We start from the raw sequence: 27805 nt of genomic DNA, 5'->3' as shown, positions 1-27805 counted from the left end.
GGCCCGGGGTCAGGGGCGATGTCTGGCCGTAGGAAAGCATGTGTGGCGCTGGGGAGGAGCTGCGTTTGCTCCTTAGAATCCTCCAGTCCTGCCTGCACCGTCTGCTCTGGAGGTGGCACATCCATCTCGTACCGCGAGCGTGACCCACGCGCGGCGGGGTGGCAGGAGCACGTTGGCTCCTGCTCCGCGCAGCGCCGCTGGCACCCCAGCTTCGCTGCACCCGGGCACTCCATCCCTGCGTGCGACGCGTTTCAGCTGCGCCAGGCTCGTCCCCGGCATCCTCGCCCTCCGCTCTCTCCCTGGCAGCCCGGCGGCATCTCGGGCACGGCAGATCCGCTCGCACACCACATGATGGGCACGCACAGCCTTTCCAAACGTGCCCACATCACCGCCTGAGGGACGCAGCCACACTTCATGGGGTTGTTTGCCGGCACTGGCAGACAGGCAGAAGCTGCCAGATCATTTCCTGAAGCGGCAGCAAAAGGCTAACGGGGAGTTTCTGCTGCAGCAAGCGGAACGGGCAGCAGGAGCGTGAAGCGAGGCTAACGCACACCTGAGCTGGCAGCCAGTGCCATGGGACGAGCACTGTCGGAGGGTTGCTGCCGGCACCGGTGCCTTCCCTGCCACAGCCCATGCTGGCCCCGCGTGGCCGTGCAGCCCTGTAGCTTTGCAAGCCCTTTTTTTCCTGGTTTGTCTGGGACAGGCTGTGGATGTGCATGGGAATGGCTCATTCCATGCTTAAGCCCGTGGAAAGCCTGAGGGTGCCCGGTGCAGGGCGCTGGGCAGGGAGAAGTCAGGGAAAAGGCTAGGGGGGGTTTGGGCTGGCGAAAGCTGCCTGCTGGCCCCAGGCGTAGCGAGAGGTAAGTGCAGGCTGGCAGGGTGCCTGGCCTGCCCCACACGTCGCCCTGCTCCCCCAGGAGTTCTCCAGCCGCGGTGCAGGGCCGTGGCGGGTCGCGTGGTGCCCGTCGGCCTGTGCCACCCGTGCTTTGGCGAGGGGCTCCCAAAGCCTTTCCCCAAGCCCCCCGGGAGCGTGCCTGAGCCCGGTGCTCCTGCTGCAGGCATGGGGCGCGCTGTGGGGCCGTCCCCTCCCCGCAGACAGGCGAGGGGGGCAGCTCGAGCCGCTCCGGGACGGAACAAAGCCCAGCTGCCTGATCCCTCTTAATTACGGGAGAGGGGAGGCTGGCGCTGCCCACGGCAGCCACACGGGCTGGCATGGCCCGACAGCGCGGGTGGCGGGGTGGCATCTCCTCTCCAGGGGTCCCACCGCTCTCCCCCCTGTTGCGGCTCCCGGGAGCTGCCAGAGGGACGCCAGCCGGCAGCCGTGCCGTGTGGGACGGGCTGGCAGGACGCTCTGGCCTCGCTGCGTCTCCATGGCTCCGGCACCCGCAGCGGGGACGTGTAGCTATATCTTTAAGAAGGGCCTGGGCTGGGGTGGGAGAAGCGTTTCCATCCAGCCTTTCTCCCGGCAAACCTGGATCGAGTTAGCGCGAGTGAGCGAGCGAGCGGCGGAGTTGGCGCCGTGGCCGTTCCCCCGCTCCCAGCCAGGGCAGCTGTCAGCTCACCCCGTGAGCGGCCATGGGGGTTCGGGGCAGCCGAAGGAGAGGAAGAGGAGGAGGCAGAGCTGGGTACGTAGAAGTTTTATCCTCCTCCCCACCCGCCGGACTCCCTGCCCTGCTCCGGGGAGGGGGTGGCAGCGCCGCAGGACGAGGGCAGGGAGCGCGGTGGGCGTGCGGCAGGGGACGGGTGGCCGTCTCCAAAGGTGGGTGCTGGCAGTGGCACCCCTGGGGCTTGCCCGCACGGCCGGGGCTGGCAGAGCCGCCTGCTGGGCTCCTTCTGGCTCCCGCCCTCACGGGCTGAGCGATGGGCATGGCGGGATGGGGCCTAAACGCCTGTCATGCAAGGGCTTGCAGCGCCGGGACACGCCGCGGTGACAGCGGGCAGAAGCCCGTGGGGGGATGCAGTGCCCTCCCCTCCCTGGCAGTGCCCGTGCCCAGCCCTAGGGCTGGATCTGCCCCTCCTCTTTCTCCCCACCCGCTCGGGACCCCCATCAGGAGGAAGGTGCCCAGCGTGCCCCTGCACTGCTGCCCGCCTCCTGCCGCCGTGGGCAGGGGTGCTGGGGGACCTGGTGGCCGTGTGGGGGGAGATGCCAGTGGGATGTGGGACCATGGCTTGCACCCTGGGTGTCCCGTGATGGGCTCATAAATGGCGCAAACTGGTGATGGCATCGTGGCACGCGGTGGCAGTCCGGCTCTGCGCTGGTTCTCTGGCACAGCCGTTTTGGGGTGCGTTTGGGTTTCCCGAGCCAGAGGGAGCTCTGGGTGGCTGGGGGTGTGGGTGCAGGTTGTTGGGGTGATCAGGGCCAGAGTCCCCGTGTCCCCTTGCAGCTTGTCCTGTGCTGGTGGCATGGTGGCCATCAGAGGACCCCGTTGCTGTGCCCGGCCTCCCCTGAGCTGCTGGGGGGCGCAGAGCAGTGGTCCTGAGCCTGGAGAAGAGCCTGGCTGTGTTATGGCCATAAGCCAGCTGGGCACTGTGATGCTGAGCTCTGGGCGTGCGGGGTTGGCATGGTGCAGCGTTGGCTCCCCCAGTATGCCCACCCCGTGCACGGCGTAACGAGGGGCTCCAGCAGGCTGCTGGGGACGCAGCTGCTCGGGGGAGCCAGGCTGCCGGTGCCTCCGGCCACAGGCAAACCGGGAGCAGGGAGGGCAGCAGGGCAATACCCCGTCCCAGGGAGGATGGGTTAGTCCCCGGTACAGCTCCCGGGACACGGAGCAAGGAAATATGTTGCTGCACGGGAGGAATCCCAGGAATGCAGAACCCGGAGGGGACACGAGGTGGCACGGCAGTTTCAGCCCAGCTTTTCGGTGGCTGCAGGCGGATTCCCTGCCAGGGCCGGGCCAGGGCGGGCAGGCAGGGGGTCACCTTCAGCGGGGCGAGCGGAGGGGGTGCTGGGCATGGGGCTCCACGTCCCGCGTCTGCCGTCCCGCTCGGCCGGCACCCACCTGGCACCCACTGCGCTGGGATGTGGGACCCCTCAGGGTCCGGCACCCGCTCTGCTGGGATATGGGACCCCTCGGGGTCAGATGCAGCCCTGGGAGCAGGCGGTGCTGCGTGCTCTCCGCAGAGCCTGTGCGGGGCTGCGCAGCCCTGGCCCCGCTCCACCGGCCTTGGCCTGGCCCCGAGCCGTTGTTCTCCAATGAGCTCATCTGCTTTGCTGGTTATTATTTTTTAACGTGGTCTCTTGGCCAGAAAATAATCAGCTCGTCCACTTAGCGAGTGTTTATGGCTTCTTCAAGGAAGCTGCTTTCTCTGCCAGGAGAGGGGCTACTTTGGAAATGGAGAGCTGAGCCGCTCACTGCTCAGGGCCGGATGGAGCCGCCGGCATGGGTTTTTCCCCGGCTCCACGCCACGGGCACGGGGAGCTCGCTTGGGCTGGAAAAAGCGCGCAGTCGGGAAAGCGCAGGCGGGCTGCATGCACCCACGGGGCTCGGAGGAGGACGCCGGGTCTAGGGCTGCGCCACAAGAGATGAGGAGTAGCTGGGAGTGATGAGTTGCTTCCTCGGCTCCCCGGGACAGGGTGCAGACAGACAGCCGTGCTGCCGAATCGCGGGCCCCACAACCCACAGTGGGGCTGGTTGCAGAGGTGCCACTGCAGCCTCGCTCAACACCGCAGGCCTTGCCTTGGCTGGGGGCTTGGAGGAACGGGAGAAAACATTTTCTCAATGGCATTTCTGCAAACCACCCCAGGCCCACCTCGGTCCTTCTTCCCGGAGAGCGCGCGGAGGCCGGGGCGAGGTGGGAGTACGCCGGCGCTGCCCGCAGCCCCTGCCGCAGCCCCATGGCGGGCTGTCCCCACGAGCCGAGGCGCTGCCACAGCCCTGCCACTGCACGGGGACACGGCACGGGGCCGTGGGGGCTGGGGGTGCCACCGCAGGGCCCCCGCACCGCTGCGGCTGTCACACCCACCTGCTCCCACATCAGTCACACAAACCGCTCCTTGCGCCAAGTACTGATCCAATTTGTGGCTGTTTCCATAACAACCTCCCAGCGCTTTCTGGTCCTTTCTGTCACTACGCGGATGCTGAGGTTCTTTGGCGTGTAAGGGACGGAGCTGAGCCATCACCGAGCACCTCCGGCTCCTGGGGGCAAAGGGCAGCTCCCTTGCTGGAGGCTGGGGCACGTTGAGCGAGTTTCCCCCGACCTGGGAGTGGGTTTTACCCCATCAGAGGGCTACGGTGAGGTTTGGGCTGGGGGGAGAAGGAGCCTAAGGGCAATAGTTGATCCAGGTGTGCAGCCCTCTCATGGGAGGGTCCCCGAGTGCAACTCAGCCTTGTGCAGATGTGGCACTGCCCGGGATGCTTGGGGACAGGGATGGGCCCCTGGAGGTGCTGTCAGCCAGAGACCCCCCAGTTTCTCCTACCAGAGACCCCATCACCCGCAGGCCTGGCTCTTGCAGGCTCCCATGGTTCTCACTCAGGCTTTCCCCACGGGCTGCCAGCCCCGAGAGTTCACCCCACACCCTCCCACAGCGCCACCCTCGGGTCCCCCACCCAGCCCCAGCCCCATCACCCCGTGGCGGCTGCCCAGTCCCCCACACCCAGGCCCAGCATCTCACAGGGGTTGCCCAGACCTAGAACCTAAGACACCCCACCCAGCTCCAACACCCCGGGGTGCCGCCCTGTCCTGGTGTGTCCCCCCCTTCATCTGCAGCCCAGTCACCCTGTGGGGGCTGCCCAGCCCCAGAACCCCCCACCTATCCCCATCCCCAGCACCCCATGGGGGCTGCCCGGCCCTGGCACCCCTCCACACAGCCCCAACACCCAACACGGGCTGCCCCACCCCAGGACCCCTTCCCAGCCCCAGGACCCCCCACCCATCCCCATCATCCCGGAGGGATGCTTGGCCCTGGTGCTCCCCTGACCCTTCCCCATCCCCATCACTCCGGGGGGCTGCCCGGCCCCAGGACACCCCAACCCCATCACCCGGGGGGGATGCTCAGCCCTGGCGTTCCCCCCCACCTTCCCCAGTCCCATCACCCCGGGGGGGTGCTCGGCCCTGGTGCCCCACGACCCTTCCCCAGCCCCATCACCCCCGGGGCGCAGCCCGGCCCCGCCGCCCCCCGCCCGCCGGGCCCCGCGGCCCCCGTCCGCCCCCCGCAGCAGCCGCCATTGGGCGCCGCTCGGCGGCCCCGGCGCGGCGGCGGGCGGGCTCCGAGGGGGCGGCCGGGCCGGCGGCCGATGCGGCGGCGGCGGCGGGGGGCCCGCCCGGCGCGGCGCGGTGCGGTGCGATGCGATGCGGCCCGGCGGGGCTCGGCCCGGCCCGGCCCGGCGGCTCCTCCCCGCTCGGCGCGGCGGGGCGGCGCGGCGCGGCGGGCCCGGCGGCGGGGGAGGCATGGAGCCGGCGGGGAGCGGCCCGGGGGCGGCGGCGATCTGACCACCTGGGCCGGGCGAGAGGCGGCGGAGGATGGGCAACGCGCAGCGGAAGGCGCCGCGCAGCCAGCGGCGGGGCAGGATGCGCTCAGCAACAGGTACCGGGCACGGGACGGGGCGGGAGCGGACCGCGGCCCCCGCCGCCCCCGCCGCCCCCACCCCGCGGGCGGGATGGAGCCGGCTGCAGCGGCGGCGGCGGAGGGGGCGGGGGGTGTCGGCCGCTGCCGCGGTGTCCCCCCCTTCCCCCCGGGCTGCACGGCCCCTTTGGGTCGCTTGGAGGACACGGGGAGAGGTCACCTCCAGCTGAGGCTTGGCCGCACTGGCAGGGACGGCGAGGGATGGGGGTCGCGGCGGGGCCCACCGTGGTCCTCCGGCATGCGGAGCAGGTGCCGACCCACACCCCAGGCTGCGGGGAGCCAGCCCCGGGCAGTGGGGAGCCAGCCCCGGGTAGCAGGGAGCCGGCTCCAACCACAGGGAGCCAGCCCCGGGCAGTGGGGAGCCAGCCCCGGGTAGCAGGGAGCCGGCTCCAACCACAGGGAGCCAGCCCCAGGCAGCGGGGAGCCAGCGAGGAGCAGTGAGGAGCTGGCTCCAACCATGGGGAGCCAGCCCTGAGCTGCAGGGAGCCACTTGCAACGATGGGGAGCCATCCCTAGGCAGCAGGGAGCCAGCTCCGAGCTTCGGGGAGCCAGCCCCATGGTGCAGGGAGATAGCTCCGAGCTGCAGGGAGCCAGCCCCATGGCGTGGGGAGCCAGCCCCAGGCAGTGGGGAGCCAGCCTGGGCACAGGGGAGGCCTTGCACTTGCTGGTCCTCGAGCTGGGTCCTGCCCAGGCATGGAACCCGTGTCTCCATAGCCCCCGCACCCCCAGCCCCCTTCTCACACTGATCGCAAAGGCGGTGGGTATCTCAAACCACAAAGTACTAAGGAAGGTAGAAAGCCCTGTAAATCTGGAGGAGGCGCGTGGGGGGAGCAGGGTGAGCAGAGGGCTCCCCCAGAGCCGGGAGCGGGCAGCCGAGCGCAGGTGCCCTCTAAAAAGCTGGATCGAACAAGCAAGACCTGTCCGGTTGCTCCCACCGGGCTGGCCCAGGCAGTTCAGCAACCCTTTCCAGACTCCCGGGACTGCGGCTCCCCTCCCCAGCCCAGCCCAGCTCCTGGAAATGCCAGAAGACCCAGGAGGTTGGGGGCTGCCACGGCTGCTGGCTCGGGGACCTGTCTCAGCTCTGTTCCCCCACGTGCCCCGGAGCCCAGCCTGCCGGGCTCTGCTGGCCCTGGCTCCTGCTGCCCTTTGCCTGGCCACTGGCTGGAGAGCCGGGCCACAGCAGTGCGGGCAGCAGCAGGGAGCTGCCAGCCCTAGGAGAGACCTCAGAAAAATTGCTTAGAAGCTGCAAGAAAATGGGGAGTGATTGTCACAGCCCAAGTGACTGTCACAGCTTAATAATTAGCGGGCAGAGGGGGTGGAAGTACAGCCTATCTCTGTCTAATTTTGCAGCTGCCGTTGTAGCGATGGTTGCAAAGGACTGGAACGGGGCAAAAGCGCTTCGGGTTGCATGGGGGATGAGGAGGGACGCTGATCCGGCGGGTCCTGAGGGACAAAGGATGCTGTGCCGGTCGGTACCCAGCACATGGCCCTCGGCTCCCATCCCGCAGGGCACAGGCCGGGGGCGGGCGCTGGACGGTGGGGCTCAGAGGGGCCACGGGCTGCTGGGCTGCTCCCACTTGCCTCTCCCACTCGAGTGACTGTCCGGTGCAGCTGGGAGTGGGACGGGAGCTAATCGCACTTCTGCATCATCAAAGGGATTCTTGGGAGCTGCAGATCCACTTCCCTGCGCTGCCGGGAAGGGCCCGAGGGGGGGTTGCGAGGCCAGACCCTGCGCGAAGCTGGTTCATCTCTGTCCTCGGGCGCAGGGTGCGTCTCCCTGCCGGCCGGGAGATCTCCAGCACATCTTCCTCCCGGTGCCTGGCCTCCCCTGGGGAGACGGCAGAGCTGTGCCTGGCTGCTGGCAGCAGGGAGGGACGGGATTTAGCACTGGACAGATGGAAACTCGTCTTGGGCACGGAGCTGGGGTGAATACTTGGATGCTCCCAGGCCATTTAGGCTTGGGGCTGCAGGGACCTCGATGGCTTGGGCATTCCTGAGTTGCTACACGCAGGCTTCCTGGCGGAGAGGCGGCGTCGGGTCCAGGCTGGAGCTTATCTGCCGAGGGGAGGGAGCTGAAACGTGATAAGCAGCAGCCCTGCGGTGGGTCTGGGTCGCTGGCGGGGTGGGATGCCCGCAGGCTGGGACAGGAGGGCAGCGACCCCCGGTACCAGGAGGTACCTCGGCTCATCTCGGGCAGGATCATTTTTCTGCCCCGTGCACAGGGCAGCACAGAGGGGTCTTTACGCTGGCATCCCCGATCCTTAAAATCCAGCCTTCCAGCATCATTGATGCTCCTCTAACAGTGGTGGGGGCTCGCATCCCCTTGCACCCCTTCCGCACACATCGGAAGAGCGGAGCAGGCTGCTCCAGAGCCTGGAGTGCTTGCTTGTGAGCGTGGTGGTGTTTGGAAGGGCTGGTCGGAGAAGGCAGCGTGCTCGTACGCTGCTGGAACTGATGTGATGAGTTTGCAGGTCTCTGTGCCCAGTGGTCTGGTGGGGCTGGGAGGCAGCGCTCCAGTTACTGCGTCTGTCCTCGGCTGGCACTACAACCGCGGGACAGGATCCCGGAAAAAGCATGGGCCATTGGGGCGCATCTCCTTGTCCCCCCATCTTTCGGAGCCTTGTGCAAGTGCTGCTTGGGTTGTGGGGGGGGAGAACGAACTCTGCTGGTATCTGCTGTCCTTTACCCACCCCGTCATTTGGGTCGGCTGCGTCGCTGGGTGCCTGGCACGGCAGTGGATGGTACCAGCCCCTGGCAAGGCACGTGCTCCCCGCCCTGCCCCAGTGACCCCAAAGCTGCTTCCCGAAGTAAGCCAGGGCTCGGGGCTGCATTCCTGGCTCTGCTGCAGCTCCCAGGGGCCTCCGTCCCTTGGGAAAAGCAGGCTCGGCTTTGCACATCCTCGGGGCGCTGGGAAAGTGCTCCCCGAGGAGCCTTTGCTCACGGCTTTTGGAAGGAGCCCAAGTGAGAGGGAGCTCTGGGGGCTCCTGCAGCTTCCAGGGCAAAGTCAGGTGAATTCAGAAAGGGCCCCCCCGACTTGTTTTAGCTAAAAAGTGTTGGGAGGCTGGGCGGAAAAGGCAGCTCAACCCAGCCGGGAGGCAGCGGCAGGCTCCGGGCACTGATTTCCAGGTGAGGATGCCGACGGCTGCTCCAGCTGGGACACGCAGGAACAGAAGTGCTCTGCTGGGGCATGAGCCAGCTTGTCCTGGTGTCCCCCTAAGTCACCTGTGGCTTTCAGGTGGTGCCGGTTGCTGCTCCAGCCGTGGCTGGGTGACGTCCGGGCTCCGTGGCTCTGCTCAGCTTGGGGGAGCCCAGCCTGTCCTTGCCATGGCCCCCAGGACCCCGTCCCCTCTCCGGGCACTGCAGCAGGGATGTACGGAGAGTGGGACGAGCCCCTCCACCCCGACCCGCCGCTGTTGCTGGACTCCCAGGCGAGCGGCTGGTGGGGTGGGCGGCCAGAGGATGGGCTGTGCAACACCGCAGCCCCTCCACCATCCCTCCCCGGGGCCGGTGGCAGGGAAGGAAGAGGGGCCGGGACCGGGACAATGGGCTGTGGCGCTGACTCAAACAGCCAGTTCCTGGTCGCTTCCTCTCCCCGCGGGCTGGAGCCGGCAGCGGACGGGGAAGGCGGTGGAAACTCACTTCTCCCGGCCTGGTTTTGAAGCAAGGGCTCCCGGGCGGCAGGAGCGAGCACCCGCAGCCATGGCCAAGGTGGAGTGGCTGCTGGCACCCTGGCACCGGGCAGGTAAGGCGGGCAGGGGTGGGCAGCGCGGGCAGGGGCAGGCAGTGGGGCAGCGTCCCCCGAGAGGAGCAGGCAGCGAGGGCAGAGGAGTTTGCAGGAGCCCTCGCTCTGCAGGGCGAGACCCCGGGTTGGCGCCTCCTGAGGGGCACAGGGACGCGGAGGGTCTTGTCTCCATGCAATGGCCGCGGGGTCAGTGCTGCCTGGCAGTGCGGGTCGCGTCCCGCCTTTCCCAGCCTGGCCTCGACTGTGGTGTGTCCCCTGCCCTTTTAAATCCTTGCTGCCCTTCCCCAGCCTGTTGGGTTTGTCCTTGTTCTCTGGCAAAGCGAGAGAAGCACAGAGCCCCCCCACCCACGCATCCCACTGACCGCTCCTCAGGCTGGGTCTGAGCCCCACTGCACGGGTCCTGCCTGGCCCCATGGTGCTGTGCCCTCCGGGCAGCTCTCGCTGGCTGGTGGCAGCAGGAGTGGGGACCGCAGGAGCGTGTGTCGCCATCGGCCGGGGCTCTCGCTGCTCTCGCTGCCCTCGCCGTTGCTCCTGCTGTGGCTGATTTCACGTCTCGGGCCCCTTTGTCCTGGGGCCTGGCCGCGTTCCCCTCTCAGGCGACTTCCTCGCATTGTCCCGGCTCCGCGGAGTGTAAAACCAGCCGGGCACAGGGGAAGCAGCGCTTTCCTGGAAGCACCCCTGCCCGGCGAGGGGCTGCAGCCTCTCCGGCACAGGCAGGCCACGCGCCGGGGAGAGCTGTGAGCGCTGCCCCGGGCATCCATGTGCCGCCCAACCCTCCTGGCCAGGCTGGGGACGTCACCGGGGCAAAGCCAGCGGGCAGCTGGCCTCGGCCACCCAGTGCCTGGAGTCGCCCTTGGCTGTGGTGTGCGGTGGTGCTGTGCCGGGGTGCCGAGGGCTGGCTGGGGCTGGGGCTGGCAGGTTGCCGTGCCAATTTCCTGGAGTTCTCAAGAAAGGCTCATGCTTGTTTTTTTGGCTGGGAAACACGGGAGAGTGAGGGTTGTGATACCAGGCTGCTAGATAGCCACAGCGGGGCTGGGAGAAGGGCTCCCGGGGGTCTGATCCTGCCACCCGTGGCTGGTGGCTGCCTGCAGGGTCTGGCCAGGCTCCGGGGTGGCACAGGCGGGGTGATGAGAGCACCCGCGGCCCCGCCAGCCCCGGGGCTGCTGCTCCATCCTCAGGAGTGGTGGCTCTCAGCCCCTCGGCGGGGAGCGGCGTGAGTTCATCTTGGTGGGCTGCGGTACCACGCCAAGCCCTGCTGCGAGCGCGGCCGCGGGCACTTCCCATTCCCGCAGCACGGGCGGATGGCGCGGGGGCTCCTCCTGTGCCGGCCTCGCCGGCCAAGTCCTCCCCGCAGCACACGCGCCTCCCCGCCTGCCAAAACTCCCTGACGGGGGCCTGGCTCACGTTGCTGGAGCTAAATGTACCCGGAGCGGCTTTTGCCCTGTCGCCCGGCCTTTGCGCCTGCCGGGCTCAAGGGCAGTCACCAAGGCAGCAGTGCCACAGCTCGTGGGGACTTCAACTGGTGTCAGTTGTCCCTCTGTCACCCTGCTGCCACCGCGGCAGGGCACCCCACCGCAGGAGGCTCCCCCAGCCCCTCTGTATGGGGTCACGGCTGGCACCGTGTGTGGGGAGCACATGCGTCCCCTCCACCCCTGCCCTACACAAGGCATGAGGCAAAGGTGATGGATCGCTTGGGATCCGCCTGGAGAAAGACGGCTTTTATCTGTTTTGCTGGATCTCATCATGGGGCCAGGCAGGCAGAGTACCTGAGCACACTGTTAATTCTGAGCCCTACTGATGGACAGTGACGTTATTGACTGTTTTGCTGCTGGTGGTTTTGACAGAAACCTCTCACATAATCCAACCTTTTCCCCACGAGCTGGGAGACCCTCACAGCCGCCAGACCCACCACCCCTGCCAGCAACTTCTGCGGTGCCGTTTTCTCCTCTCGGTACAAAAGTCGGTTGACTGCATGGATGGCCCAGCCTTGCTGTGGGCTTGGAGGTGTGCCCACAAGACGTGTGACAGAGGGACACTGTCCCGGCGAGGGTCTGGATTTGGACAGGACACGGTACGTCGGCCGTCCCCGCAAGGGCTCATCATGGGAGAGCGCTTGCAGCAAGATGGGCAGGTCTGCCCAGCGAGCGACGCTGCCTCCGGCCATGGGGTTGGTGGGTGTTTAGTGGGATGTCGCTTTGGGATGTCGTTCGGACCTGGGCGTGCATCCAGCCCCGGAGATGCCGCACGCGTGGATGCCGCTCCGCGTCCTGGTGGGGCGGCTGGACCGGCGGGTCCGAGTCCAGCGGGGGGTGAGCTTGGGACAGGAGGCACTTTCTGCGGCCCCTGCCAGCTCCTGCTGTTCGCTCTTTTCTCTTCCTCTCCGCGCGGCGCAGAGCAGCGTGCGCTTTGGCTCCGTACCACAGGGAATGTCATCAAGCCGCACGCGCCGGGAGCGAGCAGTCGCGGTGCCGGCGGTGGGCCGGGGCGCTTGCTCGAAGCCGGCAGCGTATGTTGCCGGCACTGCGGCGCATTGGCTCCGGCCGGCGGGGTTTGGGTTGCGGTTGGGATCAGTCTCAGCCTCCAAGTTCGCAGTCCTCATCCTCCTGTGTGCTAGGACCGGCGGCGGCGGCTGGCTTGCCGCTGTGCCGATACCCGTTGCCATGGCTGCTCTGCTAATGGTGCATCGCCTGCTGCTGCCGTTACATCACTCCTGTGGTACCTCTGCATCGGCAGCGAGGGGCCGAGCGGCACCGTCTGCATTGCCGGCGCCTCCTGCGAGCTTGGAGCGAGCTTGAGAAGGAAAAGTTTGGCGGCGAGTTCGAGCAGGAGGCGTCGTCTCACGGGAGCTTCGGCCTGAATTGAAACAACTCCCAATGGCCCTGTCAAATATCTCCCTGTGGATTCGGGATGCCTGGGCAGTAGGTAAATAGGGATGCTGGCGTGGAGGGGGGGTGACTCGGGGAGATGCTGGCGGAGGGCACGTATCTCTGCTCTGCGGCTGGGGGTGCTGCAGGGACGCTCGTCTCCCAGGGGAGAGTGAAGCTCGGCTGCCCTTGGAGCAAACTCCCCTTGGCTTCAGCCCCGGTCCTTACACACGCCCGGCAGCCGCGGTGTCCCGGCGTGAGCGCTCGCTCGCACTCGGGAAGACTCTGCAGGCTCTTGCAGAGGGAGCAGCACCCGCTGCGGCTGGTGGGGCTGGCTCGCACCCCTGCCTGGGGCAGCCCCGTGGGGACCGTCCCGGCGGGACGCTGCCGTGGCCCTGCCCGCCAGCTCCCGGCCCCAGGGCGAGGGGCAGAGCTCGCTGCTGCCAGCCTGCAGCTCTGAGAGGGGACGGACCCCTGGGAGACATGGGGACAGGCCGGGGCAGCCCTGGCCTCCGGCCGCCTGTCGTTAACACCTCTGCCTGTGCCTGCGCCTGTCTGCGGGCAGAGCGGGGGCTGCTGCCCGCTCCCCTCTGCGAGCCCCAGGGCGGGGAGGGGGGACTGACGCCGGCTGCATGCGGGGGGAGCCTCCCCCCCAGCCGTGCCTCAGTTTCCCCCCAGCAGCGAGGCTGGCCAGGCTCAGGTCAAGAGTGCTGGGGGCGCACGGGAACCCCCAGCTCTGCTCTCCCAGGACGCTCTTTGCCTCCTGCAGGCATTTGCCACGGGCTGGGGGCCCCTCAGAGGCATTTTGTATTTTGAGCCTGTCAGTGATAAGCCTGGCAGGAGGGTCACCGCCAAGGGCAGCAGGCTCTGCTCCGGCGGCTCTGTTCCCGCTGGCCCCTGTGTCCCTCTGCCAGGCGCTCCGGCTCGGCTGGGGCATCCCGAGCCCCGCAGATGTGTGTGGCAGCCACAGCTTGCACGGACATCCCAAACCAGCTCCTGCACCGAGCCCAAAAACCCCCCAAGCAACGGCTCCCGAGGAGCAAAAGCCAAGACCTGAGGGTGATACGCTCGCTCCTGTACCCAGGGCAGTGCCGCACCACGCAGCCCCTCGGGGCAGGGGTTCAGGTGCCCAAGGGGTGCTTGGCTTCTCCGCCCTCTCCCACCCCTTCTCCTGCTCAGCTGCTGCTTCTGCTGGGAAGATGAATCCAGCTCCCACCAGCGCCTCGGCGCCTCGGCTCGCTTGCGTCCCCAAATGAGTGTGTGTCTGCCAAGGCTGGAAAGCCCTGGAGGGCAGGGACCCCCCCAGCCCGCCCCAGCATGGCTGGCCGTGCTGCCCTCTCCCCCTGCCCACAGCCCACCCGGGCAGGGCAGGGTGTTGCCCCCCCTCACCCGCTGCCTGGGCACGCTTCCGCTTCGCCCATGGGCGGCCCCGGGTTTCAGTGCTGCGGTTTGCCCACGTGGCTGGAAAGCGCAGGGTGGGTGCGTGGGGGGGTGCCCAGGGGGAGCCCGGGGGTGCCGAGGCTGCGGAGGTAAGCTCCCGTGCTGCGCGGAGGGCGGGGGGGCCGCCCTGGCAGCGTGCTGGCGACGGGTGGCTCGGGGAGGTGCGAGGGCAGCGGGGGGCTGCGCTTCGGGGGTGTCCCTGAGTGTCGGGGGGACACTGCGTAGCTGCTGCGGGGTCTGCGGGGGTGGTGGGGTGGCTGCCAGGAACACATGGGCAGAAGGCGAGGAGCATCGGCACCCGCCGAGGCCGAAGGCTGGGTCGGTGCGAGCTGGGCAGAGGGGTGCAGCGAGCCGGGGTGCGGGGCCAGCCCCTGGGGTGCGCTCAGAAGTGGAGGGGGCAGCAGTGGATCCCCCACCTCGCCACAGAGAGCGGGCTGGGAGGCTGGGGTCTGCAGAGGTGAGCGTCTGGTCCCTGCCCTCCTGTGCCCCCGGCTCCCTTCCTGCCTCCCCATAGGTCAGGTTTTTGGGGAGATGCCCCGACCCGGCCCTGTGCCCAGCCGCCCTCCCAGCTCCCATCCACGGGGCACGACAGAGGCCAGGGCACGGGGCTCCTTCTGCCAGGACCCCCAGCCCCTCTGGGCACCGACGCGCCAAACTGGGAGGTGAGCGGAGGGAAAGCTGCGTCCCAGTGTGAGGAAAGGGGGCCGCGTTCACCCGCAGCAGGGAGAACTTCATCCCCGCTGCGTGGCACTGCCCTCCGGGATGGGGCTCTGCTGCCGGGCGAAGCCTCAGCGTGGTGTACACACACACACACACACACACACACACACACACACACACACGCCCCAACACCTCTTGGTTGATATGGAAACGAGTCAAATTATTTAAAGGAGGGGGGAAAAAAAAAAAAAAAAAAAAGAAGGAAAAAAAGCCTGGTGTTAAGGCACGTCGTTATGGTAACACAAATTATAAAAGTAACTAGGCTAGGGACGTGGCACCTTGCTTTCGGGTGCTGGGCGTTGTGCAGGCTCTGCGCTCCATCCGCTGGAGCTGGGGGGAAGGGTGGCACCCGGGGACAGGGTGGCACCCGGGGGCAGCAGGGGAGATGCTCGGGATGCGGTGCCGGGTGAGCTGGGGCACGGCTGACTGCAGGAAGAGGGGGACATGGCTTGTGCAGGGGTTCCAGGGAGCCCGGCCCCATTTTTGGGCCATTACCCTTCCCCCAGGCGAGCGGGGCTGGCACGAGGCAGGGTGCCGTGGCCAGGACGGCCGTGTTTTGGCAGCTGGGGCGGTGGCGTGCTCGCTGGGACGGGCACCCCGCGCGCGGCAGAGGGGAAGTGTTTGTCACGCTGGTAATAGGAGTGCCTCGAGCGATGGGGACGGGGGCGGGCACACTGGCCTGCACCCCCAGCGCCACCAGAAAATGGGAGTGAAACCGGGGCTGTGCATCCCCCAGCCCGGCGGGTGGAGCGGTGCCAGCTGCTGAGCGGGAGAGTCCCAGCCCCCGGACGGGGCGAAGGGATGTCAGACCCTGGTCCCGGGGGGTGACACCCAGGCCGGTGGGTGACACCAGGCACAGGACCTTGCGCAGCACCCGATGCCGACAGCAGCCATCCCTCTGCCCACCCCAGGGGTGGCTGGAGAAGGATTAGCCCTAAATCCCCAGGGATGACACCCTGGTCATCCACGAGCCCCCTGTTTAAAGCTCACAAACCCGCTCTCTGCCCTCGCTGCCTGGGCCGGGGCGGGATGTGCTCGGCAGGCAGGGTGCCGGCGGCGGCACTCCCTTGGCTCTGGCACAAAACCGCGCTGGGTCGGAAACCCACATCCGCTGGGGCCAGCGCTGCTCCGGGGCGGAGGTGCTGGGGCTGCAGGGGTTCCCATGACAAACCCAATTTGCCGGGGCTCCGCTCCGCTCCCAACACGGCCAGCTCCCCAGCGAGCCCAAATCCTTCTCCTGGGGACTTTTCCACCCGTGTGGGTGTTCCAGAGGGTCTGGGCAAGAGCCTGGCCCATCGCTGCAGAAGTTTCCTTCCCCGGAGACCGTTGCAGGGCGTCCACCGCCGGGGCAGGGCGCGTTAACCTCGCCGAGCAGGGCGAAACCAGTGTGGTGAAAGACGCTGTGTCCCCTCGCTCCTCCTTTTCGGTTGCAACTTCTGCTCTTCTGCAGCCAGGAGGTTGCTTCACCGGAGCGTGCGGCGTTTCCTGCGCCCAGGAGCAGCCGAGCAGTCACCCGGGGCAACAGGGCTCGCTTCCTTCCCCACTTTCACCCTGCTCCCTGTGTGGCTTATCCTGGCAGCCCGCGGGGGCTGTGCCCAGCCCCCAGAGCAGCAGCGGTGGCGGAGATGGGGTCCGGTCCCCGCTGGCAGCAGCCTGCCGGGGTGGCTTTGCTGGGGTAGGACAGCCACATCCCAGTCCCCGCGTTCCTAGGGAGACCGAGGACAGGATGAGCGCGCTGTGCCGGCGCGGCGTCGGCTGGGAGCCCCTGGCAGCGCTGTCAGGGCAGCCGCCCACCCGCCTTCGTCTCACTCTGCTCCCTCCTGCCCGCAGCCACCTCTAACCTGGACCTCGAGAGCAAGAAAGCCGCCCACACCAAGCTGTCATGGCAGCAGCCGGTGAACGTCTTCCTGGCGGCCGGGCGCCCGCCGGGCATGGAGCAGCTGCACCAGGAGGCCCAGCTCAACCTCCAGAGCTTGCTGCAAGGTAGTGGGACAAGGGGGGCCGGGGGAGGGTGGCAGGGATGGGTGCTGCCCCGGGTACATGACCGCCATGCAAACAGCGAGGTCGTCTCCCACGTGCCCGTGGCCGAGCCGCTCCTCAGACCTCACCGAGCTGTAGCGGTCGGGTCCCCGGGGGGTCACAGCCTCCAGCAGCCCCGCTCTGATCTCTGCTCCCCAGTCGCTGCTGCAAGCGGCAAAGCAGCCGGGGCCAAGAGCAGGAACCTGCAAGGGCCGAGGGCAAGAACCTGCTGGCTAACCAGATCAGTGCGGCTGTTGATTTTGTTTCCTTCCAATTCCTTACCCAAGCCGTCACACGGGCTGGGCTGGGATGCTTTGCAGGCATCGATTAGATCAGCAGCCCGGCCTTCCCCCGGCTTGTAATCTCGTTAAGTCAGCCTGAGCAGACCTGGTTTCCGCCAGGCCATAACGACCAGCATTAATTAGCTCAACAATTACAGGATGGGGAGACACTGAGTTCCCTCCTGGCTGTCCCTGGCTGGGCTCTGCTTCCCCGTGGGACCCACCGCGTCCCCATATAGCCCCTGGGAGCAGCGGGGTGGGCTGCTGGGGTCCCAGCGCTGCCTCGCACCCCCCCAGCCCCGGCATTCCTCCCTGGGCTTGGGGTCTCCCTTCCCCACCTCCAGAGCTGCCTGTGCTGAGCAGGGACAGTAAGCCAGCCTGGGGACAGCCAGCCGGGGACAGCCACACGTGCCTTCCTGCTCCTCCTGCCCCGGGAGCAGAGCCGTCAGCCCCAGCCGGGGGCTGGAGCGGGGTCCCAGGCGCTGTTTCTCTTGCAGAGGAGTATGAGGAGCAGTACGCCGAGAGCAGGGTCACTGGGCAGACCTTCCGCGCCGCCGGTCACCTGCCCCCCGACACCCCCCCCGAGCCATCGCCCCGACCCCCGCCAGCCAAGCGCCTTGAGTTCGTGCTTATGGTGAGTGCCGGGGCGGCGGGGCAGGGTGGCGCGGCCCCGGCATCGCCCGCGGGAGAGGGGCTGGCGCGGCTGGGCAGGCAGCTGGGTCAGGGGGGCCATTTGTGTCCCAGCCTCGTCCCTTTGGTGGGTCACGTGCCTTTCCCCCCGCAGCCCCCGAGCCGGCCAGCAGGCGAAGAGGAGAGCACCGGCACGACCGCGCTGGGCGCTCGGCCGCCCGACACCTCCCTGAGCCTCCCCACCAGCCCGGACAAGGAGCCGGCCTGGACCAGAGCCTTCCCCCTGCCCACCCTGGAGGAGAAGCAGTGGCACCAGTCCTGCTCCGTCCAAACCAACATTGTCCCCATCAACGTCTCGGGTAGGGCAGCACCCCCGCGGGCAGAGGCGCGAGGGGCAGCCCCGGCAGCGGGGCGAGATGCGGGGTGCAGGCGAGGATGCGCCCCAGCGCCCGGCTGCGGTGGGGGCACGGGATGGTGGGAGGGGGCTGGCGCTGCGAGCCTGCGTCCCCGCGGGCCAGGCGGGCGCAGGGGACAGCAGGGACACATTGGCGTCTGTCATTCCCAGCCCATCTGTCCAGCCATCCGCAACTTTGTGTGTCCGATCCGCCGGCCACGCCACCGTCCGCTCTCTTGTCCGCACTGTGCTGCCCAGCCCGCCGGTTTGTTGTCACCTTGGCTCTCGCCACACTCCATGCGGCCAGCCTGTCTCGCCTGTCTGTGCGTGCGTCCGTCCGTCCTCACGGGGCTGCAGGTCCCACCAGCACGGTCCTGCCCAGTCCTTGCAGGCACGAGGGCCACGCTCTGCCCCCAGGTCAGAGCCTGAGGCCGGTGGCTGAGCAAGATGCACCTTCTTGAAGGCCAGAGATGTCTTTGCACCCTTTTCCTCTCTGATGGAGAGACATGGGTGGACCACGCTGGTCCCTCTCCCCACCCTGCTGTTCCTCATGTCCCCAGTGTGGTTCAGCATCGCTGGCCCCATTAACGATGAAGCCCAGTGGTGCGGGGTCCGGTCTCACCAGCACAGACCGGAGCGGGGCCGGTCCCCACAGCTTTCCGTGCATCCCACCTCCATCGGCAGCATCTCCGTCTTCCCGCCGGCCGGCAGTGCCCGCCGTGCCTCCATGTCCCCCGCGGCTCACCCCGCATGGCTCACCACCCTCCTGCCATCCCACGCGCCTGCCTGCAGTCGCCATCCCAGGCCGGGGGGCACCCATGGGACACGCGGGGATGGAGGGGTCAGAGCCCCCGCCCCGGCAGCCCCTCCCGGCACCCCCACGTACAGCCTGTTTGTTTTGGCTACAGGGCAGCACTTTGCTAGGCACGCGAGTGCTCGTCACTCCCTGTTTAACACAGAGACCGCGATGAACCCCAAGTCCACCCTGCGGCGTAGACGGACCATTATCGGATTCCCTAACCTGTCCCTGCGAGACCAAGGTGACGGCAAGAACCGCGCAGCCACTTTCGTGCCCTGGCAGCGCCTGGGCAGGGACGGCACCCACCGGAGCTGCCCTGACAGTGGGCAGAGCCACCCCGGGGGCTGGCAGCCAGACCGGGCACAGACGGGCTCCCTGGGGACACCCTGGCCTTGGGGACATAAAGGCCACCGCACTGGCTGTGCTCCCTCCTGGGGCACCAGGGTGCTGGGCACACTGATGACACCGGGCTGGCCCCGGAGCTGGTGTGGCATCGGGGACAGCCCCGTCACCCTAAGCTGGGGTCCTGCACGCTTACGGGGCGAGATGGACGCTGAAATTTCTCCTAGTGACGGGGGTCACCCAGCCTCGGCTCCGGCAGCTCCTGCCCCGTGCCCACCCTCCCTGGCCATGGGCCACCTGGTGCCGGGTGCTGGGGCCGTGAGGCACGCACCCTGCCTGGGGCTTTGCTGGGGCTGGGGACCAGCTGAGGGCACTGAGGTGGCCGAGGGTGCCTGCAGCACTCCTGGCACAGCCACGGACCCGTGTTGGACCCCATGGGGACAGCAGCCGTCCCGGATCGGGGGCCTTGTCGTGCCGTCCCCTGTGGAAGGTGTAGGGAAACCAGAGCCGGGCTCTTCCCGGAGGCAGGCAGGGACAGGAGGAGGAGAAGCCATGGCACCAGCTGCACCGGGGGAATTGTCACTGGGTAGGAGGAAGGTTTTTCCCCATGACAGTGGTCAAACCTCCAAGAGGTTGTCACAGTTCCTCCCTTGGAGATGGTCAGACCTCAACCCGCTGCAGCCTTGAGCATCCTGGTCTGCTGGGTGTGCTCCAAGCGAGGTCCCCAGGTCCTTCCCCATCCTGGCTGTTCTGAGATGAGGTGGCACTGTGAGCTGTCGCGTCCCTCCCCGACCCAGGCGGTGATGCCTCCCTCTGCTCTTCCTGGTCCCCATCTGTGTCCCCACCACGGGGCAGCGTTGAGGCAGCACTTTGGTTGCTGTGGGGCCGATGTCCCCGTGGGTAGAGACTCCTGCCGTGGCTGCCAAGTTCTCCATGGCACGTCCCAGCCAACACATCCCAGGCTGGAGGGTTAAGACAGGCCAGGGACTGTCCGCGGTTGGGTTATGGCCATGCCAATAGAGGGGGTAGGAGGGCACCTGGTCAGAGGGTGTCGACCTGTCCGCTCGGGCACATTTCATGCCTGGGCAGAGATGCAGCCCCAGAGATCGGCCACAGGGTGGGACCAGTCCTGGGCCCATGGCAAGCGGGGCAGGACCATGCCGCTGACCCACTGGCAGAGCGCGAAGCGGGACAATGCTCACCCAGGCTGTGTCTCTCCTCGCAGGCGGCGCCAATGGCCCCACGTTGAACACACACGCGCCCATCGCCGAGTCCCTCTCCTGCAGCTTCGTCCCCGAGACCGCGAGTGGGGCGAAGGCACCCCAGGAGATCAGCCCCCGCCAGCCCCTCTCTGCCCCGTTGAGGAAAACCTTCAGCGACCTCGGGGCCCGCTGCTGCCCTCCACCCGCTGCCATGGACGGCACAGCCACCCCCTGCACTGGCGCCTGCAACGGGCCGCCCGGCACCCCCTTCTCCCCGCCATGGAGCGCCCTGGGCTATGCCAGCCCCCTCAGCCCCGCCGCCGGCCAGGGCAAGGGGCCCACCTGCACTTCGCCAGGCGGCTCCATCCCGTCGCCCAGCCCGGGCTCGCCCGCTGCCGCCTCCTTCTTCATCGCCATGGAGGAGCACATGGGCAGCAACGGGCCCGGCTCCTTCTCCAGCGTGGTGCCCGAGTCCCCCCCCACCTCTGGGGGTGGCCAGAGGTGCGAGGGCCGAGAAGCCACGGTGAACCTCTTGCCAGGAAGCCAAGAGGAGCCGGAGCCGGCGGTGGAGCCATCGCGGCTGGAGGTGGAGCGGGCAGGGTGCCGGTTCCGCGAGCGGTCGCTGTCGGTACCCACTGACTCGGGCTCCCTCTGCTCCGTGGACATCGCGTACGCCGAGACCCGGCGGGGCAGCGCCAACTACACCCTGGGCTACCCCAGCGCCAGCTCCGAGGGCAGCACCAGCACCGACAACGTCTCCCTGGGGCTGGAGCAGGAGGGCCAGCGGCGGCGGCGCTCCAAGAGCATCTCCCTCAAGAAGGCGAAGAAGAAGCCCTCGCCGCCCACACGCAGCGTCTCTCTCATTAAGGAGGGGCAGGATGATGCTGCGGGGCCTGGCTCGGTGCTGCCCAAGGACCACCGGCCCAAGAGCCTGTGCATCCCAACGGAGCCGCAGGGCCACCGGCTGGTGCACTCCGACCCCCAGGGGCGCATGGGGAGGGAGCCCGACGGCACAGCTGCCCCCCACCAGTGGCATCTGGCGGACTGGAAGGCTGGTGATCCCTACCGGTCCCTCTCCAGCTCAAGCACGGCCACAGGGACCACGGCCATCGAGTGCGCCAAGGCACGGGGCAGCTCCGAGTCCCTCGCCTCCCCCTCCATCTCCAGGGCCACGACACCCTCCCAGCTCTCTGCCGAAGCGGACCTCAAGACCTCCTCCCCAGGCCGGCCCACGGGGCTGATGTCCCCATCCAGCGGGTACTCCAGCCAGTCAGAGACCCCGACCCCCACCGTCCCCACCTCCGCCATCCTCGGGCACTCCCCGCACCAGGTGCGGGTGAGGCCGCTGGTCCCTGAGAGGAAGTCCTCGCTGCCCCCCACGTCCCCCATGGAGAGGAGCCCCAAGTCCAGGCTGTCCTTTGACCTGCCACTCACGCCGCCCGCCCACCTCGACCTCTCGGGGCTGAAAATCTCCCTGAAGGGGAAGACGAAGGTCAGCCGGCACCACTCCGACTCCACCTTCGGCACCAAGCTGGCCCAGAAGACCAGCCCCATCACGCCCATCATGCCGGTGGTCACGCAGTCCGACCTGCGCTCGGTCCGCCTCCGCTCCATCAGCCGCTCGGAGCCGGAGGACAACGCCGACGGCCCGGAGCATGCCGAGGAGCCACCACGCGGTCCCTGCCTGGGGCCGGAGAGGAAGGTGAAGCCGCCGGTGGCAGAGAAGCCACCGCTGGCCAAGCGGCCCCCCAGCATCCTGCCCAAGCCCCCGGCTCTGCGGGAGGAGGGTCCCTTGTCCCCCACCTCCCCACCGGGCACCACCACCAAGGAGAAGGGGCTGCCACAGGACGGCTTCATAGTGCTGCGGAAAGGGGAGCTGAGGAGGGGTCTGGGGGAGCCCCCCTCGTCCCTGGCGCCAGCGGGACCCCGGCGGCTCTCGCAGGGCAGCCTGGAGGACGAGCCACGGCCGGAGCGGAGCGGTGCCGGTGAGGGGGAGCGGAGGAAAGCCAAGGTGCCGCCACCGGTGCCCAAAAAACCCAGCGTTCTCTACCTGCCGCTCGCCCCGGCCCCGGCGCAGCTGGGAGCCGGCCTGGGGGAGCAGGCGCCCACCCCGAGCCCCATCATCACGCTGGACGCCGACCCCGCCTGCTGCAACCCCGACGCTGAGGACCCGCCGTCCCCGGAGGGCCTGGGCACGGGACAAGCCGGCGACCCTGCCTCGGAGCAAGGTGAGGGGCTCCCCGCTCCTGTGGTGGGTGTCACCCCAGGGACAGGGGGTCTCCCCATGCCCGCACAGGGCGGTTCACAGCTGCCTTCTCCTCCCCACATGCAGGCAGCTTGGGGGAGGCCAGCACGGAGGAGAAGAGCTTCGCCAGTGACAAGACGGCCGACTCCATCGCAGAGGAGGACGACGATGTGTTCGTGACGTCCCGCACCACAGAGGATCTCTTCACTGTGATCCACAGGTAGGGCTGGTGGGTGGCACTGGACAGGCATCGTGCCACGGTCCCAGGGCAGTGTCCCCCCCACCACGACACCTTCAGTTTTCCACACCAGGGCCGATGCTCACACTTGGGGACAACCCAGCTCTTGCTGCCTCAAGCGCTTCGGAGTTTGGCACCCTGAGCCCGTGGCCAGGCTGGGTCACCAGCTTGCAGGGGGGTTGGTCCACTGCTCCATCGGCCTCGGGGCATGTTGGACCTAGCTGCCAGGAGAGGGTTTGCCAGCAGCTAGGTGCATCGCCTGCCATGCACGGGTTGTCTTCTTGCCCTGGCGGAGCAGGCACAGCCACAGCCGGGCAGGCGGCGTGCCCATCGCTGTAGGACCTCGCCCCATCCAGAGGGGCGGCAGCTCCCGCCCGGGGCTGCTCCCACTGCGTGTCTCTCTGGTGCCTAGGTCGAAGAGGAAGGTCTTGGGGCGGAAGGAGCCTGGTGACACTTTTGGCAGCCGGCACAACTCCCACTCGCCTGTAAAGACTTCGGGCTCCCCGACCGGCGAGTCCCCGGCAGCAGCGGGCAGCAGCGGGAAGTCTTCCAGCAGAAACGAAGACTTTAAAGCCCTGCTCCAGAAGAAGAGCAGCAAAACCAGCCCCGGTACCCGGCCATCTGCCGCTGAACTGCTCAAGACCACGAACCCGCTGGCTCGGAGGGTCATCACAGAGTTTGCCCCCGAGCTAGACGGTGCAAACAGCCCCAAAAGCCAGCCCTAACCTTGCATGGTCCCTTCTGGCCATGAAGGGCTGGAGACGGCTGCAGAGGAGGGTTGCTGCGGAAGGGGTGTCCTGGCTGCCCGGGTGAGTCCTCGTGTCCCACCGGGGGTTTTCTTCTGCTTTTGTTTCTTCCTCGGAGAGCCGTCAGCTGGGAGGCAGCGCTTGGAGCCCAAGCCCCCGTGTCTCTGGCGGAGCTGGGCCCTTTCCACGAGGGAAGAGGCAGCACCGGGGCTGGGACCGTCCCCAGCTGAGCCAGCTCCCGGGACTGAAGGCACCTGCTCGGGAAGCAGAGCGGGACTGCAGCCCCCGGCGTCGCTCAGCACCCGCAGCGGAGCTGGCTTGAAACTGTTTGGTCACTTCGGCATGTGGTACTTTAAACGGCTTTTCTAATGCACAGTGGTGATGATGTTTTATTCTCTTTCCTTTGACATTGTACCTTGAGTTTCCCAGGCAAAGATCCCAGGTTTGAGTTCGGCTGGATACACGGAGACGTACTTTGGGAAGACGTAAGGGGGCCGGCTGGAATTGAGGTTGCTTTTGAAGAGCCACAAGCGGTTCCCCCTCGTCGTTCCGAGCATCCTCCCCGCCACACGGGGAACAGGCACCCCGGCGTCCGCAGCCAGCGCGACGACCTCAAGCCAAAACCCAGCCCCTTGAAAGCCCCCAAAATGCTGCATTTCGGAGCTCCTCAGCTCTCGGTCCAAAAGCAAACCCCGGGGTCACCTCTGCCACCTGCCCCAGGGAGCCTCACCGCACCGGCCACACGGGGGTCTGCCAGCCGCCCCGCTCCCCACCAGCCTCCCGGTGCCAGCGGGTCCTGCACCGGGCCGTCGACTCGGGGTGACTCGGAGTGATGTGGGGTGACGTGGGGTGCGAGTGTCCCTGCCGCTGCGGGACAGGTGGGCTGCAGCAGGACAGCGCTGCCCGGGGAAGCCCTTCCCCAGCTCTGCCTCTGGCATCGCACCGAGGGACCCTGCGGCAGCATCTCCTGCAGACATCAGCCACTGGAGGTCCTGGGCTGCCAGCGAGCTGTTGGCCAAACCCATCCCGATGTCACCCGAGCCACCTCCCAGGTGACTCCTGGGGTCCCTCCGGGGTTACCCACAGCTCCACCCGTGCCCCATGGCTGCAGTGGAGCTGTGTGAGGCCGAGCAGGATGCGTGCCAGAGCCACTGGCAGTGCAGGGACTGCACCCCACCGCTGCCCAGAGAGTGCTGTTGGCAGTGCCACCGTCCCCCTGGCACACACGGGTCCCCTAGCCAGCCAGACTGTGCACCCCGGAGTGTCCCGCAGCCTGGAACCGCGCCACACGGCAGAGCCCAGGTGGTGTGTGCCTGCGAGGCTGCCCGTGCCGGTGCTGCGAGGAGGTGGCACGTGCCACAGCAGCGCAGGGGGATGCGGTGCTGGCACGGCTGCGTTGCCCAGCTCTGCCAAAGGGATGGGTTGCACGTCACCGGCTGCAGTGCTGGCCCTTGCCCGGGGTGCAACGGAAGGCGCAGGGTGGGATTTGTCCCCCTCGTCCCCAGCTGCTGCTTCCTGGCTTGGCTCCAGCATGGGAGCCCCAGCTGCCAGTGACAGCGGCCACCTGAGGGGCAGCGGGGCTGGGACAGGGAGGAGGGCAGGACCGAGAGGAAATGCCAGCCCCAGCTCTGAGCAGGAGCGCGGCTGCACGCCCATAGCGAGAGAGAAAGGGCCGGGCTGTGGCTGTCAAAGAAACAGGGTGTTTAGGAAAGTTTCCGCTTTATTTCTTGATCTATTTCTGCAAGCTGCGGCGTGCCCAGCCCTCCTGTGCGTGGGGGAGAGCGATGTGGCTGGATGCGGGCAGCAGTGGGGAGAGGGAGGCACCACGGCAGCGCTACAGGTGCCCTTCCAGGGGCCAGGGCTGCTCAGGGGGGTCTCTGCCCCCTCCCCAAGCACACAGCCTGGGCGCCCGGGAGCACAGCCCTCCGCGGACACCTCCCCATCCACACACTCGTGCTGGATTTCACCCTGAAAGAGGCTGTGCCCTCCTTGCGGTTTGTTCCCCCTCCCCTCCCTCCCGTTTACTTGCACATTGCTCCCTTCCCTCTCCCGGGGTTGCAGATTTAAGCCTGTAATTAAGATCCAGGCTGAGAAACTCAGGAAAAAAAAAAAAAAAAAAAAAGCTCTAACAGATTTCCATGCTCCTTCTCCATCCCGCAGCACCCAGCCCTCCCCCTGCTCCCGCGCCCGGCGGCAGGGTGCTGGTGTGGCGGGGATGGGACCCCGGGGACAGGAGAGGGAAGCTCTGGGGACGGGTACATTTTGCACATGACTGCTCAGGAAACCGGTGGTGGCGGAGACGGTGGGAGCGTTAGCGGCTGGGGGGACGGCAGCCGGCAGAGTGGGCTGGGGACGAGCATGGGGTGGAGACACCCCTGCAAAAACCCGGCACCGCTGGCAGCGAAAGCGGCGTCCGCTACCAGATAAGAAATGTGTGGGAGGCCCGGGGTGAATCCCAGCTGCGGAGCTGAGGTCAGGCCATGGCACAGATCCTCATTTCCCTGTCCGGAGGAACGGGCTCTTGCCAGCGGAGCCGGCCAGCTCCAGGCCGAGAGCTCGTCCCTGGCCACTTGCTTCCTCCTCCCTCCGGCTGTGGATGCAGAACCGTTTCTGCGGCTGCTTCACTGCGGGAAGAGCAGCTTGCGGTGCCTGGGGAGAGCCCGGCCGGCGGCATCCCCTGGTCCCGCCGTGGTGCGGGCTTCTGAATGTTGTACTTTTTAATCTCGCCAGCTTGGTAAACTGCTCCCTGCTGACGGCTGCCTGTGCGTGCTGGTTCTTGTGGCTGCTGAGGGGGGCCGGAGCCCTGGGGAAGGGTGCTGGGGGGGAGATGGGGGAGGGATAGACACCTCCTGATGCCCCTTGGGTGGCTCAAGGGGACGCTGTCAAGCGTGGGGCCCACGCAGCCCCATTGCCAGAGCCTCTGATGGCGTCTGCCAGGCACTCGTGTGTCCCCAATGGCTCTGGGTGAGCGCAGGGACGCTGCAGGGAGTCGGGGATGGCCTGGGATAGGGGCTGGGGATAGCGCGGGGGGCTGGGGACAGACTTGGGGTCCTGGGGGCAGGTGGGATGGGTGCCAGGGGCAGCCTTGTGTGTTGGGGATAGCCCTGGGTAAGTGCTGGGGCCAGCCCCGGTGCTGGGTGGACACTGGGGACAGCCCAGGGTGGGCGTTGGGGACAGTCAGTGCCGGGTGGCTGGGCACCCATCTGGGGGCGAGCAGGGTGGGCGGCAGGCACAGCCCAGGGCGGGTGCTGGGGACGGCTGTGGGTGCCAGGACAGCCCAGGGTGCTGGGTGGGCGCTGGGGAGAGCCCTGGCAGCTGGGGGGATGCTGGGGACAGCGCGGGGCGGTCGCACGGCCCGGCCTACGGGAGTCCCGCACACAGCCGGGCCCGGCGGGGTCCTGGGGCTGGGCCGGGGCTGGGGCGGCCGCGGGGCGCCGGGCGGAGGGGCGGCGGCGGGGACAGCTCCAGCCCGGCGCGCCGCGGGCAGCCCGGGGGCCTCGGCGCGCTGACGGCGGCAAGATGGCTCCCAAAGCGAAAGGCGGCGGCAAGGCGGGCAAGGGTGAGCGGGGCCGGGGGGGAACGGCCGGGCTCCCGCGGGCGGCGAGGGTCGGGCCGGTCTAAGGGCGCTGCGTTCACAGGCAGCGGCAGCGGCGGCAGCAGCAGCGAGGGCAAAGCCCAGGGCCCGAAGGGAGGCGGCAACGCCGTGAAGGTGAGTCTGGGGGGCGGCCGGGCAGGGACCCCCTGGTGCCGGGCAGGGACCCCCGGAGCCGGGCAGATTCCCCCCCGGGGCAGCCGGGGGGTTCTCCTCGCTCCTCCCCCGACCCACCACAGCCGTGGCCCCGCTCCACCGTCCCTCCAGGTCCGGCACATCCTGTGCGAGAAGCACGGCAAAGCCATGGAGGCCATGGAGAAGCTGAAGTCCGGCCTGCGCTTCAGCGAGGTCGCCTCGCAGTACAGCGAGGACAAGGCCCGGCAAGGGGTAGGTGCTGTGTCCTCAGGGGAGGGGAGCGTGGCTGGGCAGGGGACAGTGGCCTTCGGGGGAACCTGGTGTTGTGCTGGCCATCACAGCGTGCTGGTGGAGACTGCTGCTGGGGATTCCTTCCCGGGTGCCTTCAAAAACCTTGTTTCAATAGCTTTGGGCACAGCACCCACAGCGTTCCCAGTGGGGTGGGCAAACACTGGTCTGGGGCAGCCTTAACTGCTGGGCAGAGGCACAGGCAGGTGCCAGGGGCTCAGCTGTAAGTACTTATTTGCAGCAGAGCCTCAGCTCTGCTTAGGATGCTGAGTGGGTGCCGGGGACAGTCAGTGGGGGGTCCTGGGGCGATCCTCTCCACCCTCCCTGCCAATGAAGCCACTGTTGCAGGGAGATTCTCAAAGTTTAATCCTGATGGTTCCTTCTTCCAGGGAGACCTGGGCTGGATGACCAGAGGCTCCATGGTGGGACCTTTCCAGGAAGCGGCGTTTGCCTTGCCCGTGAGCAGCATGGACAAGCCAGTGTATACAGACCCTCCTGTCAAAACAAAGTTCGGCTACCACATTATCATGGTGGAAGGCAGAAAATAAAAGATGAATGACCATTA

At 67.7% G+C, this 27805-nt stretch overlaps 2 protein-coding genes across 9 annotated transcripts in view; both read left to right on the top strand.

Moving 5' to 3' along the window:
- Positions 1 to 25978, top strand: part of NHSL2 (NHS like 2) — a 34856-nt gene extending 8878 nt beyond the window's left edge. For 2 of the 8 annotated variants that reach the window (XM_074599913.1, XM_074599916.1), the window contains exons 2-8: positions 16160 to 16312; positions 17127 to 17263; positions 17414 to 17618; positions 18562 to 18693; positions 20020 to 22224; positions 22329 to 22461; positions 22892 to 25978. In XM_074599913.1, the coding sequence (XP_074456014.1) occupies positions 16160 to 16312; positions 17127 to 17263; positions 17414 to 17618; positions 18562 to 18693; positions 20020 to 22224; positions 22329 to 22461; positions 22892 to 23204 (3278 nt within the window). In that variant the 3' untranslated portion in view covers positions 23205 to 25978. Of the gene's footprint in view, positions 1 to 1464; positions 1626 to 5271; positions 5525 to 8608; positions 9306 to 9357; positions 12228 to 13632; positions 13699 to 16159; positions 16313 to 17126; positions 17264 to 17413; positions 17619 to 18561; positions 18694 to 20019; positions 22225 to 22328; positions 22462 to 22891 lie in introns of those variants that run through there. The other 6 variants (XM_074599918.1, XM_074599914.1, XM_074599911.1 and 3 more) reach the window with 6 other exon arrangements.
- A 706-nt stretch (positions 25979 to 26684) lies between these two features.
- Positions 26685 to 27805, top strand: PIN4 (peptidylprolyl cis/trans isomerase, NIMA-interacting 4). Its single transcript, XM_074601245.1, has 4 exons — positions 26685 to 26784; positions 26864 to 26934; positions 27085 to 27204; positions 27630 to 27805. Exons 1-4 carry the CDS (start codon positions 26745 to 26747, stop codon positions 27786 to 27788), a joined length of 390 nt encoding a protein of 129 aa, XP_074457346.1. The 5' UTR covers positions 26685 to 26744; the 3' UTR covers positions 27789 to 27805.

This window comes from Larus michahellis, chromosome 9 (genome assembly GCF_964199755.1).
Source record: "Larus michahellis chromosome 9, bLarMic1.1, whole genome shotgun sequence".
In the NCBI taxonomy this organism is placed as follows: domain Eukaryota; kingdom Metazoa; phylum Chordata; class Aves; order Charadriiformes; family Laridae; genus Larus; species Larus michahellis.
The sequence above is the reverse complement of the archived record's forward strand: the minus strand, read 5'-3'. Positions and strand labels throughout refer to the sequence as shown.